General features: G+C 45.1%; 1 protein-coding gene across 1 annotated transcript in view; it reads left to right on the forward strand.

The window, feature by feature from the left end:
• The first annotated feature begins 1,160 nt into the window (after window positions 1–1,160).
• LOC128299847 (cGMP-specific 3',5'-cyclic phosphodiesterase) overlaps window positions 1,161–17,972 on the forward strand; it is a 28,437-nt gene continuing 11,625 nt past the window's right edge. The window contains exons 1-7 of the mRNA XM_053035964.1: window positions 1,161–1,757; window positions 11,607–11,859; window positions 12,253–12,498; window positions 12,569–12,834; window positions 15,235–15,336; window positions 15,789–16,139; window positions 16,232–16,475. Of these exons, the coding sequence (XP_052891924.1) occupies window positions 1,161–1,757; window positions 11,607–11,859; window positions 12,253–12,498; window positions 12,569–12,834; window positions 15,235–15,336; window positions 15,789–16,139; window positions 16,232–16,475 (2,059 nt within the window). The remainder of the gene's footprint in view (window positions 1,758–11,606; window positions 11,860–12,252; window positions 12,499–12,568; window positions 12,835–15,234; window positions 15,337–15,788; window positions 16,140–16,231; window positions 16,476–17,972) is intronic.

Raw genomic sequence — 17,972 nt, forward strand, 5'->3', positions numbered from 1 at the left:
ATCCGGTCAAGGCGTTGCTTTCAGGACGAGTTTGTGCAGGAGTCAGGTCGAGATTGATGGTTTAAAGCAGCGCTCGGTTTCCGGTGCCTTGTGTCAAGGTGACTTGCAGTGCTGTGCTGTGGATCGAGCAAAATTTTGTGAAGCTTTCACCTGAAGGTGTTTTACAAAAAAAAAAAATATTTAAAAAACTAAAACTAAGTTTGATAAGTCATTTTTTGGGAGCAAATTCTAAAATTAAGAAATCTCGGATTAAGGATTAAGGAACAGCGATGAAAAACTTTTTTATTTATCTAAACGACCGTGCCCCTAGCACGGTTTCGCCAGACCTTCCAAGTAATGCATCAACCATAATTGTCTATAGTGTAACGTAATATTCTTTGCCTTAATCCACCTTCAACAATGTACGAGCAAAAACAAAAAAAAAAGAAATGAAATATGAATCCATAATACTTACCTTCATAATGCTTCTTGGTTTAACGAGCGTACCGTTGCTCAACAAGCAGATTACCTTCACCCACCGTCAAATAAACTTTGCAGTGTGTTGCGTTCTCGCCTCGGTCAATATCTTGTCGAGGGTTGTTTCCCACCCGGGCTTGTTGTTTTTCGCTGGCTTCTGTGTATGCGGCGTGTACTTTCGCCCTAGCAAATACGCATTCTTGAGTACGCTTTCAATCAGGATTTTCTTGCTTATCTTATCCTTCTCTGCCTCTCGTTCACAGGATCACCAGCGGGCGCAGCTAATCACCGGTGCTGCTGGCAGGGATTTTCTCCGACATCTTAATTGGCGCTAAAATACTATTTGATTACGCTTTCGTCATTTGGGTCAAATATTGGGCGGTGGATACGTTACGAAGACGTTAACGTTATCCTTGTGGTAGAGATTTTTTTAGTGTGTGTGTGTGAGAGAGAGAAGAGGAGAGTATTTTTAATGTTATATTAAGGAAATGTGTCACTAGTGTGATGTGAATAATTGAAACGGTGATTTGGTGCGTACGGTATGGTACATGGTGAGGCGTTCGCATCCGCACTGGCGGATGTAATCGTTACCGTCCGGCCTATTATTTAGGCAGCATAACTAAACGCAACACCCATACACACACACACGCACACACGCACATCCAATAAACGTCAACGCTGAGTGTTTAGAGCTCGCTAGAGCCATGGAGTCCACAGAGACACTCGATTGGCCGCAGAAGAACGGCAGCCGTGCCGATACCAGCAACGGTATTGATGGTCACGATGTGCAACCACCGCCCACCCCCGGCTCGGGCGATGCACCGGAACCGCCCATCAACAACAATGGCAACCAGAGCGACAATGGCAATGGTTGCTGTACCGTGCCGAAGCTAGCATCACCGAGACCGTCGAGCCCGGCCGAAAATGGCGAGAGTGCTAATTGTTGCACCCTAATGCGCAGCAGTTCCCGTCCCTCGACGGACGATGGCAACCTGCTGTCACCGAATACGTCGCGCTCGAGCATGTCCCAATCGCCCACCCATCACCATCTGTCCCCGTCGCATCGTTCGGTGCCGCCCGATTCGCTCTGCTCGCTGGAGGAGCTGGACGAGGTCGGTGCATTCTTCGACGAACATTCGGCCGCGATCGAGCGTTGGTTTCGCGAACGGGCGCCGAACGATGTCATTAGCAAGCTGCAGTCAATTACCGCCGGGGACAGCTCCAAGTCACCGAAATCGCCCCACCGTGCGTCGGTCACTTCGGACCTATTTCAACAATGGCTTGCCTCGTCTCCGGTAAAGGTAAGTCTCGCATCCGCTGGGAATGGCCTTCAAGCAAACCCAAACCCGGAACATTCCCATCCATCACCGTACGGGGTTGGTGTCCGGCGGAACGGGTTCGGCTTCGTTTTTTTGTTAACATAATCGTTCGAAACATTAAACAAAACCGCCCAATGTACGTACGTACCAACCAGACCCAACCGGCGGCAGCAGGTTCCGCTCGCAACTGCAGATGGTACTAATGATAATTTATGGTCCCCAAGCGACGGTGACCCTGGCTATCATTATGCAGATTAATTGAATGCATTTTGTCATGCTCAGTGTCAGGCAGGGTGCGACCCCCAGGTGCTACTACTTGTTGACAGTGTGCGCTTCATTAGGGCCGGCACTGGCGAGAGCAAGACAGAGTGAGAGAGCGCGAGAGCAAGAGTGAGTGAGAGTGGGTTAATTATGGCTATTATTATGGTGCGGCGCGCGGATGGAAATGGAACTCGTAAAGTTTAATCGTCTAATTGGCCGTTCCACCGGCGCAGTGAGTGCGCTTAGTGCTGCCGTGGACAAATTACGCAAAACTACTGCTTCCGCTATGATTGCTCCCGCAGCCATGGGTGCGAGAGTTCTGCCATTGCCCGAAACCGATGGGCGAAAACAATCATGTTTCTTCATGCCGGCTGTTTATTTGTCCGGGTGAAATGGTTCGTAAATGGGAGCGGGTAATTTGCGATTGGTTCGCCTAGCGGGGCGAGTTGATTTGCAAATGTTTGTGAAGCAAAGTGTCATTGACGTCATTAGAGCGTTGGAATTGGAATGGACCGAGTTGCTTAGCTTTTAATTTAACGGATAATATAATTAATAGTAATGAAACCCGTCATCAAAAATAATTACTTGAAATATTTTTGGAAAAATTTATTAGAAATTATGATTTAATGAAAAGGGGATATTATGGAAAGATGCTGTCAGCAGTAATGGAGACGCATGGTACTTGTTATAATATTTGAATAAATCATGTGAGCGAACTAGGCGATAATTGAGTTTATCATCTTTGTAGCTTAGCGAATCTGTTGCCAAAAAGATACTTCAGCAAATCAGAAATAAATTGTGGGGTGCCTGTAAAATGCCTTCTGGTTTTAGTTTTTAGTTTTAGTCTTAAAATTAGCAAATTCCACCAGTTGAATATCAGAAAGCTTGCACACAGATTCCTGTCTCATGAACAAATGTACCGCAGCGAGCCATTAGAATTTTCACAGTCCAATATTACGGTGTATATCGGAGACTTCTTGTATAAATTTTTTGCTATAATAATTTGAACACATTATCCAGCAAGGAAGTATCCGAGATGAACGTAAATAATACCAGACTTGAGCTTCTTAAATTTTTATTTAGATTTTAAATAGAATTAAAAAAATAATAATCAGCTCAAGTCGACAAATTGTTTAAATATTGTCGTAAATCACTTATTATACCCTTCCTTCAGCAAGCTTTTAACATTGCTCTGCAAATTAATAGGGTTTCCTTCCGAATGAAACGAAAAAATTTCGCCACGATTGTCTTACTGCGGTTTAATAAAAAAGGCAACAATTCAATTGTACGCGTTAATATTTGATGATCGAAATCCAATAAAGCCCCATTTCCGATGAAAAGAGAAGCGAAACAAAGGCTTACGTTGGTAGGTTCCCACTCGTACTTCGCTACGGCTGCAAACCCGGGTGTTACGCACCAACAAAGGTGAGCTGGCGAAATAAATGCAATGTAAAAAAGAAAAATCCTTCCTTTGCCTATCGATCCGGCACGGATTTAACGCACGGTTGGGTGTGCGTGTGCGAGTGTTTGCTAAAAGAGTTGTGTTATTCTTGCCGTGGTTTTGAACTACGGCCGTTTGCAAAAAAAAACCCTCTTTGCTTGTAATCCTAGTTGAGCTTGTTGCAGTATCGGTCGACCTGGTGCCAACAGTTCCTGCTGGACGTGGCCGGGAAGGATGAGTTTTGCCAGACCGACTTGCTGTGGCTGCATAAACTCATCGATTTGAAATGCCGTACCGTGTGGCAACCGAGTGCATACACACCGGTTGTCCGGTTGTCTCACGGGCGACCATTTCCATACGAACGATACCGAGATGCCGAGGACCGTTGCACATTGGTGGATGGAATGATTCGAAATAGGAAATAACCATAACCTAGTTGCCGGTGTCAGCCCGCCAGTGCCAAATGGTCGCCGAAGATGGGCGGACGAGGCGCAAGATTGAGTTAAATAAATCTCGGTTCCGGTTACCGGTGACTGGCGGGATGTTGACGGTGATGCCTCGTTTGACAGCAAAATGCATCGATGACATGTCACGACCGTGTGCGGGATGTAAATGCCATCCAGAGTGACATAACAGTTAGTTAACAACTCCCCCGGGGTGGAACGATGCCTTGGAACGCCCGAGAGTTTGATCTAGCTCAGTTCCCAGTTGGGTTGGGAGTTCATCTTCGGACCATATGTTGCAGTTTTGCTTCGCAATATTGTTCAATCCTTTGCGTGCAACGCCTCCATTAATTGTTGTCTCGGGCGATCCCATTTCCGGGCTCATTTTTAATTGCTTTGCAGACCAAAACTAGGTACGGGAACGGCCTAAGTCCCAGCTTAATTATCCATTCCACGCCATACGGTAACGGGCTGGCATTGTAGGGACACCCGACCGGAGGACCCGCTTGTTTATCCTGCGGATAGCCGACAGTCGGGTTGGTGATGTTTGCCTTTCGGTGTCTTAACCACCGCTTTGAGCGACTGCAACCGGTCGGGTGATTTAATTTATTGGAGGTAAAGTTTTAAATGAGATTTATGAGCCTTACCGCCCGGGAGTGGAAAGCGTTTTTTTCTTCTTTTCTTATCTTCTATAGCTGACCGGCCAGGCAGTTGGCCGGTCCCGATAGGATGTTAATTTATAGGACTTTTTTCCGCTCCGGTTTTATTCACTTCCTCTTTGAAGTACGATTTGTGCAAAACAACAACCATAAGCTCTCTCTCGCTGGGCCTCCTCTATCACAGTTTACGTAAAGAGTTGAACGCACAACAGCGTTGGTAATTAAATTGTCTTTTTGCCGCACTAAAACTCACCCTGCCAAAGCAATAAAACTACACCAATGCTGTGTGCGTGTACTATTTGCGCCGCACTGAGCGAAAGGAAAATAGAAAGCACCGATGATAGATCGACAATAAACGGCACTGGGCATCTATTTACGGTCAACTATTTAGTCGCGAATGGCGTACTTCACCCCCCCAAACACGGCGACCACCGCGTAGCAGGGAAGCGATATAAATCTTGCAGAATTGTGCCCGCGAACGAGAAATGCACTGAAAACGAATAAAAAAGCGTGGCAAAATGGCTCACAGTGGCGAATTCAAAACGGACACCACGGTGTGCTTTTGGTGTAAAGGCCACATCTAGCGTAAAATGGATGCTGGCGGTGCCGTAAATCAAAGCCATAGCGAGAAGCAGAACTGGCGTGTGGAGCAAAAGTTATAAGAGCAGACTAGCAATAAGCGCATGAAGGAACGCGCTGGAAATAAATCCCTCGTAAAGGGAAGCGAAATATAGAATGGAGCAGAAAAGCATAAGAGAAATAAAAAATATTACCCAACGAAAGGCAAGTGGAAGAAAGTCAATTTTGCTCGTTATAGACACCGCGCCCGAGGATGGGCGGCGAGATCTATTCGGTCACTTTACGCTCTGGCGAATGTGTTAGGTATTATACACGGCGTAACATAACTATAAGACATTAATAATTTGACAACAAGCCATTTTTCCAAGAAGAAAAGAACAGAGAAATAAAAATGGTGTTTCTCAAAGTGGAGCAGAGTAAATAAATAATTTTGGGATGGTTTAATACACACAAAATATTGTATTTTTAGTATTTATTGGTAATTTACAAAATATTTGATTCGTTTATTTTTCGCTTATCAAACGGTTAGCAGGAATTATCAAATGGTTGTTTAAAAATTCTTTAAAATCATTTTCACATTAGTTTCGGCACCGTAAAACTAATCGAAATATGTGATTTTTTAGATGAGATAGAACGAAAAAGATTTTTATTGATTATTTTACTATTTTTTAACTAATTTTTATTGATTTTTTCAACCTTTTTGGTTATTCTCAATAAGCTAAGTGTCTTACAGTTATGTTACGCAGTGTAGTAGGATGCAAGACTTTTTATGAGATGACTTTTTATGCTACAGTTGCTTCTTCCTCGTACAGATCGTTATGTTTTAGGCTATATACTTTGCGACAAATATTCTCTTTCAACTACTTTGTGTTTTTTTTTCTCTTATGCAACGCATTTCTATGCTTTGTGATAAAAGAGAAAACAAAGCGTTGTCTCTTTGTGATAGAAGAGAATATTCGAGACTGCAGAATAGAATAAAAGACCTTGATTAAGCACTTTGTATGTTGCTTTCTTATGATTGGAAGGTTAATTGTTGTAAGGTAATATAAATCAACATAATTATATATTATTATCACATCAACACTACACCCTTGTATGTGTGTAATACTGCTGTGCTGCAATTTAGAGTGCATAAACTTCCCCACATCATCTTGTCAGTGTTTCGGAACGCGACGTCCTTAACCACTTCACACTGATTAATCTCCATAAAAAAACCGCACCTTCTCTACTAGCAAAACTCTAAAATGACTTGAAGTGAACGGTCTTACCACAACGGGTAATACTGCTGCTACTGCCGTAGATGGTGCGCAATAAGGCAGCTTGTATTCTACACCCACGAACCACGGACAGGCACCGTCTCGAACGAACAGTTTTCGTGGTTGCACAACTGTGAAAGTTTAGCCCAACACGTACCCGGGAGCTTTCTGCCCCGAAAGTGCGGGTGCGGGTTGTTACCGAGTTTTAATCGATGCCGTGCATGCCATGCCCGAAAGCGTCGAAACTTTCCGCCTTTGGAACGTTCCGGCAGACGATAAATGCACGAGCGCGAATGGAAGTTAAGCCATAAATTAAATTAAATTATTTCAGCTGAAGACATTTCGTGCGTTGGCGCGCGTGCCAGTGGATTCTTGTTAACAATTGGAAGAGCTTTGTCCGGAGAGCAATAGTAATCGTTTTCGTTGGAGGTTTGAAGAGTTGAACCTAAATATATATATATACCATTCGAGGTAGTTACCTTTGGAGCAGTTCATCAATTGGAATGGGTCATAGAAACTCGGGCAATGTCCGAATTAATGGTGAACTTTCAAATGCTCTACCTTTAACAACTTCCATGGTTGAAGTGGTTAAATTTCATACGGAGAGTTGTATCGCTAATGCGAAACAATTAAAGTTGGCAGTCCTGGTTTCATGGTTTCTGTTTATGATAATACGAAAAACGGAATTAACGGTTACGGAACGAACGAATCTCGAATCTCCGTAGCTCAGCGATATTTAATTTAAATATTCACCATTCGACGTTATTTTAGCGCTTAGCAGAAAACAATGCATTTCCGGAACAGAACCTAACAAGTAGAATGGAAGAGAGCAGGAAAACACGCACATCTTCACATGCCAACCATTGCTCTGGTAACCCAATCACGTTCCTGATTTACGAAGGAAGGTTAGACAGTGCGTCTGGAATTTATCCCAGTACACGCTGCTTTTCGCCCCTCCCCTTCCAACAGTACGAAACGAAACCAAAACCAGAACCGTTCCCAAACGACAACAACACAATATCGTCCCACTCGTCACCACCACTTCCATTGGTGCCGCGACACAGAACGTTCGATACCGTCCCCAAGGGGAACGCTTCGGATTACAACGTTCGGCATTGGTCACCGCGCGTTTCGTTCTACGATGGAGGCGCCCAGTACTTGGTAGCAGAAAGAAAGGAAAGCATAGATAAAGAATCTTTGCCACAAGAACACCCTCCTGTCTCTTCAAACCCCTCCCCTCCTTTCTCCCTCACCTTCCCATATCGTTATAGGGGTGGCTCGTTACAGACACTGGCGACACTCTGACATTCACCCCTGCTGGAGAGAGCCCCTTGACCACACGGTGTGTACAGTGTGATAGATGACACTTGCGCCGGTGGTGCTTACGCTGCTACTGGTGGACCAACGATGGCAAAATACGAACACTCGACATCGCGCCCAAGACAATGGCTTTGAGACTTTCGCAACAACACAACGCCAACAAGAAAAAAAGGCAGATCTTTTCTTCCCACTGTTTGAGATACCGGCGTCAAGGACGTGTAGCTTGTTCTATTCCATCACCATTTCCAACTGCGGATAATTGTGGGGAGGAAAAATGGCGGATGGCGTTAAAGGGTGGTTGCCTTTGTTTTGCCACTGTTTTTTGGGTTCGTCACCTCATCACAACACGACGGTACGGGGTAATTGACTAGGGTTGAACACCACCCGAGCATGCCCGGCCCTGCGTTGTTGAACGTGCCGTGTCATTCCATTTGCACGCGCGTTCTGGTCGAGTGTTTGCTTAACCACTTCCCAGTGACCTAGATTTACCTCGAGCGAAAGTAAGGAAGAAACGGAAAGCCCACGGTAAGCCCCGGGGCAACAATTTGTAATTCTACCCCGTTTCTTCCCACAGTTGCAACGGAACGGAACGGTGGCCGGTGGCCGTTTACGCGGGCCTGCGCGTATGTATGCATCTGTGTATCGCTCGGATGGCTCGGGCGTGACACCGGCCACCTTATGAACGGCCGCGCACGGTTGAATGGCTACGGTAAAAGCCGCACCGGGCGAGTTTCCGGTGTGGAAATGTTAATGAGCTGCAGCGTTTAGCGCTAATTATTCGACAACTTCCAGTTTGGTAAACATTTGCGCTGCTCTGCCACCGTTTGCCAGACATTCGCAGATCATTAGGCGAGCGGATAATAGCTTCGGCATGCAGCACGGGCAGTGTTTTTATCGGCCGGGGGACAACAGGTTTTTGGTGGTTTAATAGCAGTGCTTAAGATTGCTTTCAACTGATCGTTCTAGTTCATTATAAGCATATAAGAAGCATTAAGCAGAAGGTGTTAGGAATTTTTTGATGGTCTAGGAGAGTTAGTTCCATTTTAAAAGGAGCTGAAAATTCCGTGTTGCTTAGGAAGAAAAAACTTGGTTGACAAAATGGTTGACACAAATTATTAAAAATACTTTCTACACAGTTATCATGATTAAAAACTACTTTTTTCCATGATTTTTTTTAAATTTCAACATTCATTAGGGTCGTAAATTGCCCCAAGTTCAGGAATAGTTAATAGTATTATTTTGATCGTTTAAGTCGTGTTTTGTAGCGTCCAAAACTAATAAAATATTTATTGGATAAAGTGAGCCTTCAAAATTTCAGAAAATTTACATTTCTACGGATTCTATTTTGATCAAACATGTGATAGAATAATGATTGATAAGCGCAGCGGCGGATCAAGCGGTAGCGGTGTTGGGGGCCCCAAACAGTTGGTACCGATTGTGTGATTTTTGGAAATTTTACAGAAGAGTTATTTAAAGCACAACATTTAATTAAAAAGGTAAAAATTGATCCGAAACATCTTCCTTGGTTATATAAAACATTTATTTCTATGTGATAAATTAAATGCAGAGATGAATATCGACTTTGTGACTTTAAACTATAAACGAAATTGCACCATCCACGGAAGAGGTAGCATATATGTTGTATACCAGATGTTGTGCAACATATGTTGCGCAAGATGTGTTGTGCAATATGTGTTGTGCAACATCCTGGTACTCGGCTGGTACTAGGTGTTACCTCTTGAAAAACATGCTCTCCTGGTATCGGAAATCTGAAAACAATTGTGTTGTTCATCGCCTACAACATCAACATGTTGTAGAAGGTGACTAATCAGGAATCGTAAATGTACGTAAATCGTAGAAAATGTGATCCAAGTATGTTCTCCTACTTAAGTAGGTTATGGTTCTCCTTAGCGCATACAAACGTTTATATATAGAGACTAGCTTACTAGGCCCGTTTACAAGGTTACGCAATAGAACTCTGAGGTGTACGCAAGGGAGCTTTCTTTCCGAGACTTTGCTGGTGTTGTTAAATCATGTTTGAAGTACACCTCACTAACACCGATAATGCCGTAGCAAAGTTATAGGTCCCCCTTCAAAAATTCCGCCTCGGGCCTCCAAGGAGATTGATCCTTCACTGGATAAGCGTTAGAATATATTTTTGACCTAAAAATCGACGAAAACAAATGACATTTCATACATTTCAATGGAAAATTTAAACTTTTCATCTTGTGGTATCTCTAGTTATGAAGCATTCCAAATGTAAAAAAAGGTCATGCCCTCATTTTTGGGTCATTTTTAGAAGGACGACTTGTTTCATGAACACGAGAAAGATGAAGATTTCATAACCTTGGGATGTAATGGGTTAACTAAAATCCAAGTGGCCTTATAATTATGAAGGTAACTGTAGTAGGAAAAGAATTACTTTTATCTGTTTTTTTCAAGTTTCATTACATGTTGTTTATGAAATTTTCAAGCAACAAAACACAGTTTGGTTAGTTGCAGAAATTATACAGATTTTGCAAATATTTATCTTAAAAATATTGACGTAAAAAATAATCTATTGAACTATGAATGTGATTTGCATATTCTTTACAAATTTAACTTTTTCGTTTTTCAATTTGCAAAAAGTTAACAATAACGGTTTAATGGAAAACATTGCAAAAATAATATGCGTTTCAAATAAAATCCCTGAGCACGGAGTACAAAGAAAAAAAAAATTCATTTCAAACGGTTTCCGTACCGTACCGACATCAATCATTCGGCCACAACGGCCAGAAGAAAGTAACTCCGCATAGGAATGGCATTACATGTGTGCACGTTGTTAGGCCAATAAGTTCCATTCCGCAATCCACTCCAATGCTAACAAGCTCAACCAGTCCAAACGGGTCGAGTGTTTGGTTTCGCCGGTTAAGCGAATGATCGTGCCGTGCTCCGAGAGCGGGAGCTACCGGAACCGCAACCCGAACTAAAGTACCAAATTAATAAACGAACGAACAGAACGAACCCGGCAGTGCCAAGAATGGAGGGGGGGGGGGGGGGGAAGGGGTGAATGGCGAGAAGGCAAGTGCTTTTCTTAGCCGCCGAGGGAACGATTTGTTTTATTCATGAACAACATTCATTCGTTTTGCTTCAATCCCCTTTTCGAAACTCGGTCTCGGGTTCGGCCGATTACCGTGTCTGGGTGAAAAAGGCTTACGGTACACACACACACACACACACAGTGGCAAAGGCAAACATCAAACGTCACCGTTTGCCCAGGATGGTTTAAAGCCGGTTAAAGGTGTCTCGGGACGCCCCCGGAACGGCCGTCACTCTTTCGCTGCCGGAATTGTTTGGTGGCGCGTTTGGCCAAGGAGTGAGTGAATGAGGTGCTTACACAGCCACAACAAAACAAAATCACTAACACAGTTAAATAAATAAAGCACCAAAAAAACGCACACACACACCACACACCAAATCGCATTGTTAACAGCTCGGTGCGTAAGCAAGGTGTGAAAGCGTAATCTGTTGAGCGCGCCACGCCTCCGTCCGAGCAGCGACGGGAGTGTTGACGTACAGTGAACTTGACTGGGGCAGAGGAACTTTAACCGATTTACTGACACTGGCCTGCCTAGCGCTTTGACGGGACCGTGACAGGCGAGTGTCATTTAAAATGCAACCAACGATGAATACTAATGGTGTCTTCATTCTCCTTCGCATCATCATCATCATCATCGACACCATACGCCGACGGTGCGGACCAACTTTGCCAATTCATCGATTTACGGCGGGGTTGGGGTCTTGATGGGCAGTCGGATTGGGGGCTGACGTAATGTCTCGTTATGGTGCGTCGAGCTTTTGCTGATGGTGCTGTTTCGCTTTCACTTTCGCAGAAATGCCGTTCGCCGACCTCCCGGAGCTCCATCTCCAACCGCAGCCATCTGGCCGACCTGGACGAGGGCGAACTGTTTATGGAGCTGATACGGGACGTGGCCAACGAGCTCGACATCGACGTGCTGTGTCACAAGATTCTGGTCAACGTCGGTCTCCTAACGCACGCCGACCGTGGCTCACTGTTCCTCGTCAATGGGCCGCCCACCGGGAAGTATCTGGTCGCCAAGCTGTTCGACGTTACGCAAAACACTCGTAAGTACTAATTGATGGGCATCCCCGCATGGCATTCAGGTGAGCGAACCGGTGCTCGATCGGTGTTGATGAATCGGGCGCTTGGTTGGGTGTTGACTTTTTGGAGGACATCAATTTTGTCTCGAAGTTTTAGGGAACCTTTTAACCATCAAATGAAATGATGAATTCGTGATGTTTAGACGTGATAAGTAAATAAAACTATTCTTTATAGTTTATTCTAACAATCAGAACGTGCGTTGCTGGCTGCACACTGCCTAATACTTACTTTTATCACGCTCCATTTGAAGAAGCGTCCAGTTTCTTTGAAGACGTTAGACAACAATATCATAACATTTTAAGGAGAACTCATCACGCGTTGTTTGTTGGTCGTCCTGCCAAATGCATCTTTTCCAGCTTTGGACGAAGCGGTCCGGCGAGCCAAACAGGACGAAATCATCATTCCGTTCGGTGTTGGAATAGCCGGCACTGTAGCACAAACGAACGAAACCATCAACATCAAGGAAGCGTACAAGGATCCACGCTTTAACAGCGAAATCGACCAGAAGACCGGTTACAAAACCAACATCATCCTCTCGATGCCGATCTGCAACTACGAGGGACAGGTGATCGGTGTGGCACAGATCATTAACAAAACCAACGGTAAGTGTGGGCTTGTTGCCAAACTTGGTCATGGACGCCACTGTTGCTGATTCTCGCTCTTCCCGCACAGGTTCACCCGAGTTTACCGAGCGAGATGTGGAGATATTTCGCCGCTATCTCACGTTCTGTGGCATTGGCATCCAGAACGCGCAGCTGTTCGAAATGTCCGTCCAGGAGTATCGGCGCAATCAGATACTGCTCAACCTTGCCCGGAACATCTTCTCGGAGCAAAACAACCTGGAGTGCTTGGTGACGAAAATTATGACCGAAGCACGGGAGCTGCTCAAGTGTGAACGGTGTGCGGTCTTCCTGCTGGATCTCGACTGTGGCGAAGCGGTAAGTGTCGTTTGCGTATTTTAACAACTTCCTAGCATTCGAACAATTCCGCATTGCATGGTAACTTATCCTTTTCTTAAACCTCGCTCAATATTCGCTTCATTGTACCGTATTTCTACAATCTATGCGCTAACTCAAGTGTGCATGTTTAGATGACGACTGTAATCGAAACACGTTGAAGGTAATCGTAGCAGAACAGAAAGTATTCAGCCACTAGTATCTTTCACAATATTTGTCCTCATTGTAACATTGCGTGTATATACTGCCTTGGTGGCGTTGGTCGCTAAACAGACCACGTTCCAAACCCATCGATCAAACTGATTCAACTGTACAGAGCTGTCACTGCTCGATCGCATTTTGACAGCTGTCAGATGGACGCCATTACAGCACGCTTGGTAGTAGCCCTTTTTTGTGGCAAATTGCTAGTGAACGTAAAGCACCTGACCAAACACGATTAGCACTGCGAAATTGAAGCAAGCATCTGGGAACACGCATTGATAACACGCACGCAGGCACGATAAATGTTTGCAATGCGTATTGCATTCACATATCAGCACAGTTTCACATGGCTTTATACAGCACTGCCGATGTGGACCCGGTGTTTGGTAAACTGAACAAACGCACCGGTAGTCACGTACGTACGCATCGCAATGTTGATTATTGATGGGTGTTGCTGCGTTGCTGACGTGCACCGGTTCCATTTACAGCGGTTAGCAGGGAGAAGAAAAAAAAGCGAAGAGAAGAACAAAACCCAGCCAAGCTCTTCGGCTAATTAGAGAATCCCGTGAGTATGTGTGTTTCTTTTTCGGGGAAATTGCCCGATAACAAACGCTCGATAACACACTGGTCGTACACGAACGAATGTAATCAACCCACACATTCGGTGGCGATGGTCAGCCGGTACGGTCCATCGCATATTATTCGGACGTAGCTATACCTCCCAAAAAGCTGTCCCATTTCCTATAGAGAAATAAACTCGACAACTTTAAGAGCACGCTCCTTGCGGCACCGAAAGTGCGGGGGAGAATTATTTATATTGATTGTGCTGACAGCGGCCCACAAATGGGTTAGTGTTCGAACGTGGCACTAACGACGAACAGCACTTCTCCTGGGACAGTGTCACGCCATGGGGTGAATTGTTTCTCGAACACGGAATACAGCACGTGAACGATACATCGGTCGAATAAAATATGAGTGGATTGGACCATTCACGCAACTCGCACCTGTCTCATAAATAACTCTTCGGTGTTGTCTTTTTTTGTTTGTTTTCAACAAAATTCGTCCCAAAAATGCTTCTTATTTATGAGCGGCTGTTTTCGTAAAAAGTTTTGTGAATCATGTGCGCAACAGTTAAAACATAGGAAAAGTATAAAAATCGACACTTGTTTGAAATTGACAGTTGGGATGAGGCACCAAAAATACATTATTTTCCCAAAGTTTTCATATTCGCATTTATTTGCTAACATGTTTCCGGCAACTGGCAAACCCCCGAAAGCTCTAATTAAAATGACTAAGCGCATTAAGCCAACCACCGTTTATCTTATCAGCGTATAAATCCGAATGGAAATCACATCCCCATCAGCTGCCATTTTCCCATGCAAGCCTGTGCTGCGTAGGTTCCGGCGCGATTGAATAATGCTTTTGCGTCACGGCCTGCGGAGCTATAAAATCTCATTTTAGGGAAATTGATAAGCGCACACCCTGTGTCCTGTTCGCCCTGATACCGTGAAGTGAATGTGCACTGCCAAATGCGCTTTTTTGGATAATGGAGAAAAGGGAGGAGGAAAAAGAATAAAATGAAGGCAATTTCAACATCCTGCCGTGCAATGGACGCACGGCATGTACGTGGGTTATACGAAATCGAATTGTAATTAAGAGAGCGCCGAATGGGAAATGATTATTATTTTACTTTCAATTATAGAACGGTGCCGAAATGGCTGAGCGATGAGCGTGTCAATTAAAATGCTATTTCGAAGCTACAGTTTTATTGGATGTGATACGAGCCGTATCAGTTGGTATCTGTAGTGTAGTCAATTATATTTTAGATTTTAATATAAAAAACAATTAATTTTTTATTTAACATAAAATATATTTCCAAGCAATGGAGACGCCTGGTCGCTTTAAGATTATTTTTTAATTCGTTAACCATAAAGTAATACACAGGCACATTGGGCACATATTTATACAGCTTTGATCATGATGTATATGTATTTGGTCGGTACGGTTTATCATAATCGTGATGGAAATCTGTTTCATATTTAACAATTTTGCACTGATTTTTATCGTTCCGTTTTCCATTTTTCATGGCTTCGTGCGCTTCCGCCGGTTCGGGGATTGTAAATTCCGTGGAAAATGAATGCTACCAAATGCTGCACCGCTCCATTTCGACCCTCCCCGTAGAACCACCTGGAACGGATATTGGAACGGCCGGAGAGGACTCATCAAACCGTTTCGCGCCGAACGAGCCACAACGTGGACGTTGAAGATGTGCTCCAGCAGCAGGTTATTCCGTTTGCCAAACACTCAAACGCGGTAGTAATTTCCATCATTGTGCGCTTTTAACTCGCCTCCATTCGCTTCGAACGTTTCCTCTCGGTTTTTTTTTCCTCGAATAAGCTTTAACTTATTCATTGCCGATTTGTTTGGTGTTTTTTTTTATTGAGTTTCTGCATGGGATTTAACTTGGCCGTCCTGCAATCAACAGGGCTCCACGAAGTTAAGCTTTCCGGTCGTCTGTGCTAGCAAGCTCTGCTATCAGTGGTGATGAAAATGTGCCTGTAAACAGGAAAATGTGTTAAAATATTTAAAAACCCCCACACAAGTGGAAACGTTCGGGCAACTAGGGTGGCAAAAAGCAAAATGATGGATTTCTACATTTTACAACCGTTGTACCTGTGGGAAAATTTGTAAGCAGCGTTCCCTTGTCCTTCCTCTTTCAACCACACAACTGACAGAACACGATCTCGGCACGCTTCACGATGATATTCGAGCTGGGCAGCAGCCATCAATCGTCGGCCAACATTCTGCGACCGTCGGTGAGCGATCTGAACAGCTCGATGCTGGCCCAGATTGCGGAGTATGTGGCCGCGACGGGCGAAACGCTCAACATTAGCGATGTGCTCGAGTGGCTAAAGGATAAGCCCATCTGCCAACGGCAACCGGTAGCGCAGCCGGTCCCGGCCGCGGACGGTACGGTGGCCACGACCGCAACGTTCGACGAGACGCACAGCGTCAAATCGATTCTGTGCATGCCGATCATCAACGGCCAGAAGACGGTCATCGGTGTCGCTCAATTAATCAATAAGGTAAAACAGGCTCACTGTGTGCTGCGGGATGTCATTGATAATGAGAAGGTTTCGTTCGATTTCTTTCTTCCCCTTTTTGTTTGTTCCAACAGCAAAATGATCTACAATTTACCAACTGTGATATCTCCATCTTCGAGGCGTTCGCCATCTTCTGCGGGCTCGGCATCCACAACACGCAGATGTACGAGAGTGCCTGTAAGCTGATGGCGAAGCAGAAGGTGGCACTCGAATGTTTATCGTACCATGCGACCGCTAGTCAGGACCAGACGCTCAAGCTGGTCAACGATACCATCCAGTCGGCCGAGGAGTACAAGCTGTATAGTTTTAAGTTCATCGGTAAGTACTGGCTCGAACAGCACCAACAGCCGCGCTGCGACCTTCATCAAGCACCGAGCGCTGATCGATTTCAGTGCATTAGACGAACTAATTGGATTTTGCAGGAAAAATGTTAGTCCCAAATTTGGAATTTTCCCGCACAACCCACGACTACTAAACCGAGCTCATCAAACACCCGAGGACGGGCGGAATGTGGTGGGTGGTGGCATGAAATCCGATTTATTTATGCTGCGAGCTTGCATAATGATGTAAATTAATATTTTATGCGATTGTTTTCCTGGGCAGCATACCGACCTACGGTGGCTCCTGTAAGCGAAGACCAACGACCAAATGGAAGACCGCAATCAAGACGGTTTCGGTTGGTTTCGGTCGGCGGTCATTTACGTTTTATGGGTGCTCAAAGCGTTCACTTTTATTCAGATCAGTTCGTCTTAGCCGAGGGTCGCAGCCGATAAAAAAGCACTCACCCTTTGCAAAAACCGACACCGGAATACTAAACGTTCCGTAAATGAGAATGGACCGTTCGACCGTTTGTTCCGGAACGGTTTTCCCGGGATTGATTGTTCCCTCGTTTCGCAACAGGCAACAGAGAGAGGGTGGTACGATTGGTGTTCATGGCCTCCCAACACTCCGGAATCCCGGAATCAATGCTCTTTGAGCTCTGGGGGTTAATGGATTTTTAGCGGCTCCCTTACATTGCGCCAACGCTAATTGGAAAAGCATATATCGTCGTGTTGCTCTATCCGGTACGTTTCTTTGCCGGGGAACCATCGGCCGATGATGATGCCCTCGGCATCGGATTACGGTTGCGGATAGTCTGGTCGCTCGCGAGGTTGGTATAATTAATGACACAGTGCGGAAAATCGTAACGCAAGTGTAACAGCACGGAACGGGTGCTTGCATTTGGCCGTGCCGTGCAAAAGGATGACCTGTATAGCTCTGGCCCTCCAACTATGATACACGCTTTCGGAGTCGTTGTGGCATATGAGGAACCTTCCGAGGACAAGCATGCCGGTGGAATTTGTTTGATGCGTGCTATCGGTTTCTAAGGCCGACGAAACATGGAGCATGGGTTCGAATGCAACCGGTGAATTCTTGCTCACTCCAAACGGACGGATTTGTGGAGCACACTTTCCCGAAGACGTATCGCTCTGTCACGCGAACCTCGCATGGGCATGGGCATGGGAATTTAATCACGATCACACATTCATCAAGTACTAGCCGGTGCTGAATTTTTCATGAGTTCCTATCATTCTTCTAACCCGCCCGCACCGCCCACTTTATCGGAATCGCTTTCCGTGCTGGCGTGCCCCGTGCGACTCCCCAGTGTTGCGCTGGGCTGGATGTGATCTTCTTTTCCATTTCGCGCGCGCATCTGCGGCGTTTTCATGCCGTGGGACCGTCGGGTTGCAGGGTGCCATGATACATGGTTTGAATTTCTATTCGAATGTGCTACGGCAGAGGAATTCTTTGCCAGTGGTGGTGTGATGTTGGGTT

The sequence above is a fragment of the Anopheles moucheti genome, chromosome 2 (assembly GCF_943734755.1).
Source record: "Anopheles moucheti chromosome 2, idAnoMoucSN_F20_07, whole genome shotgun sequence".
Classification (NCBI taxonomy): domain Eukaryota; kingdom Metazoa; phylum Arthropoda; class Insecta; order Diptera; family Culicidae; genus Anopheles; species Anopheles moucheti.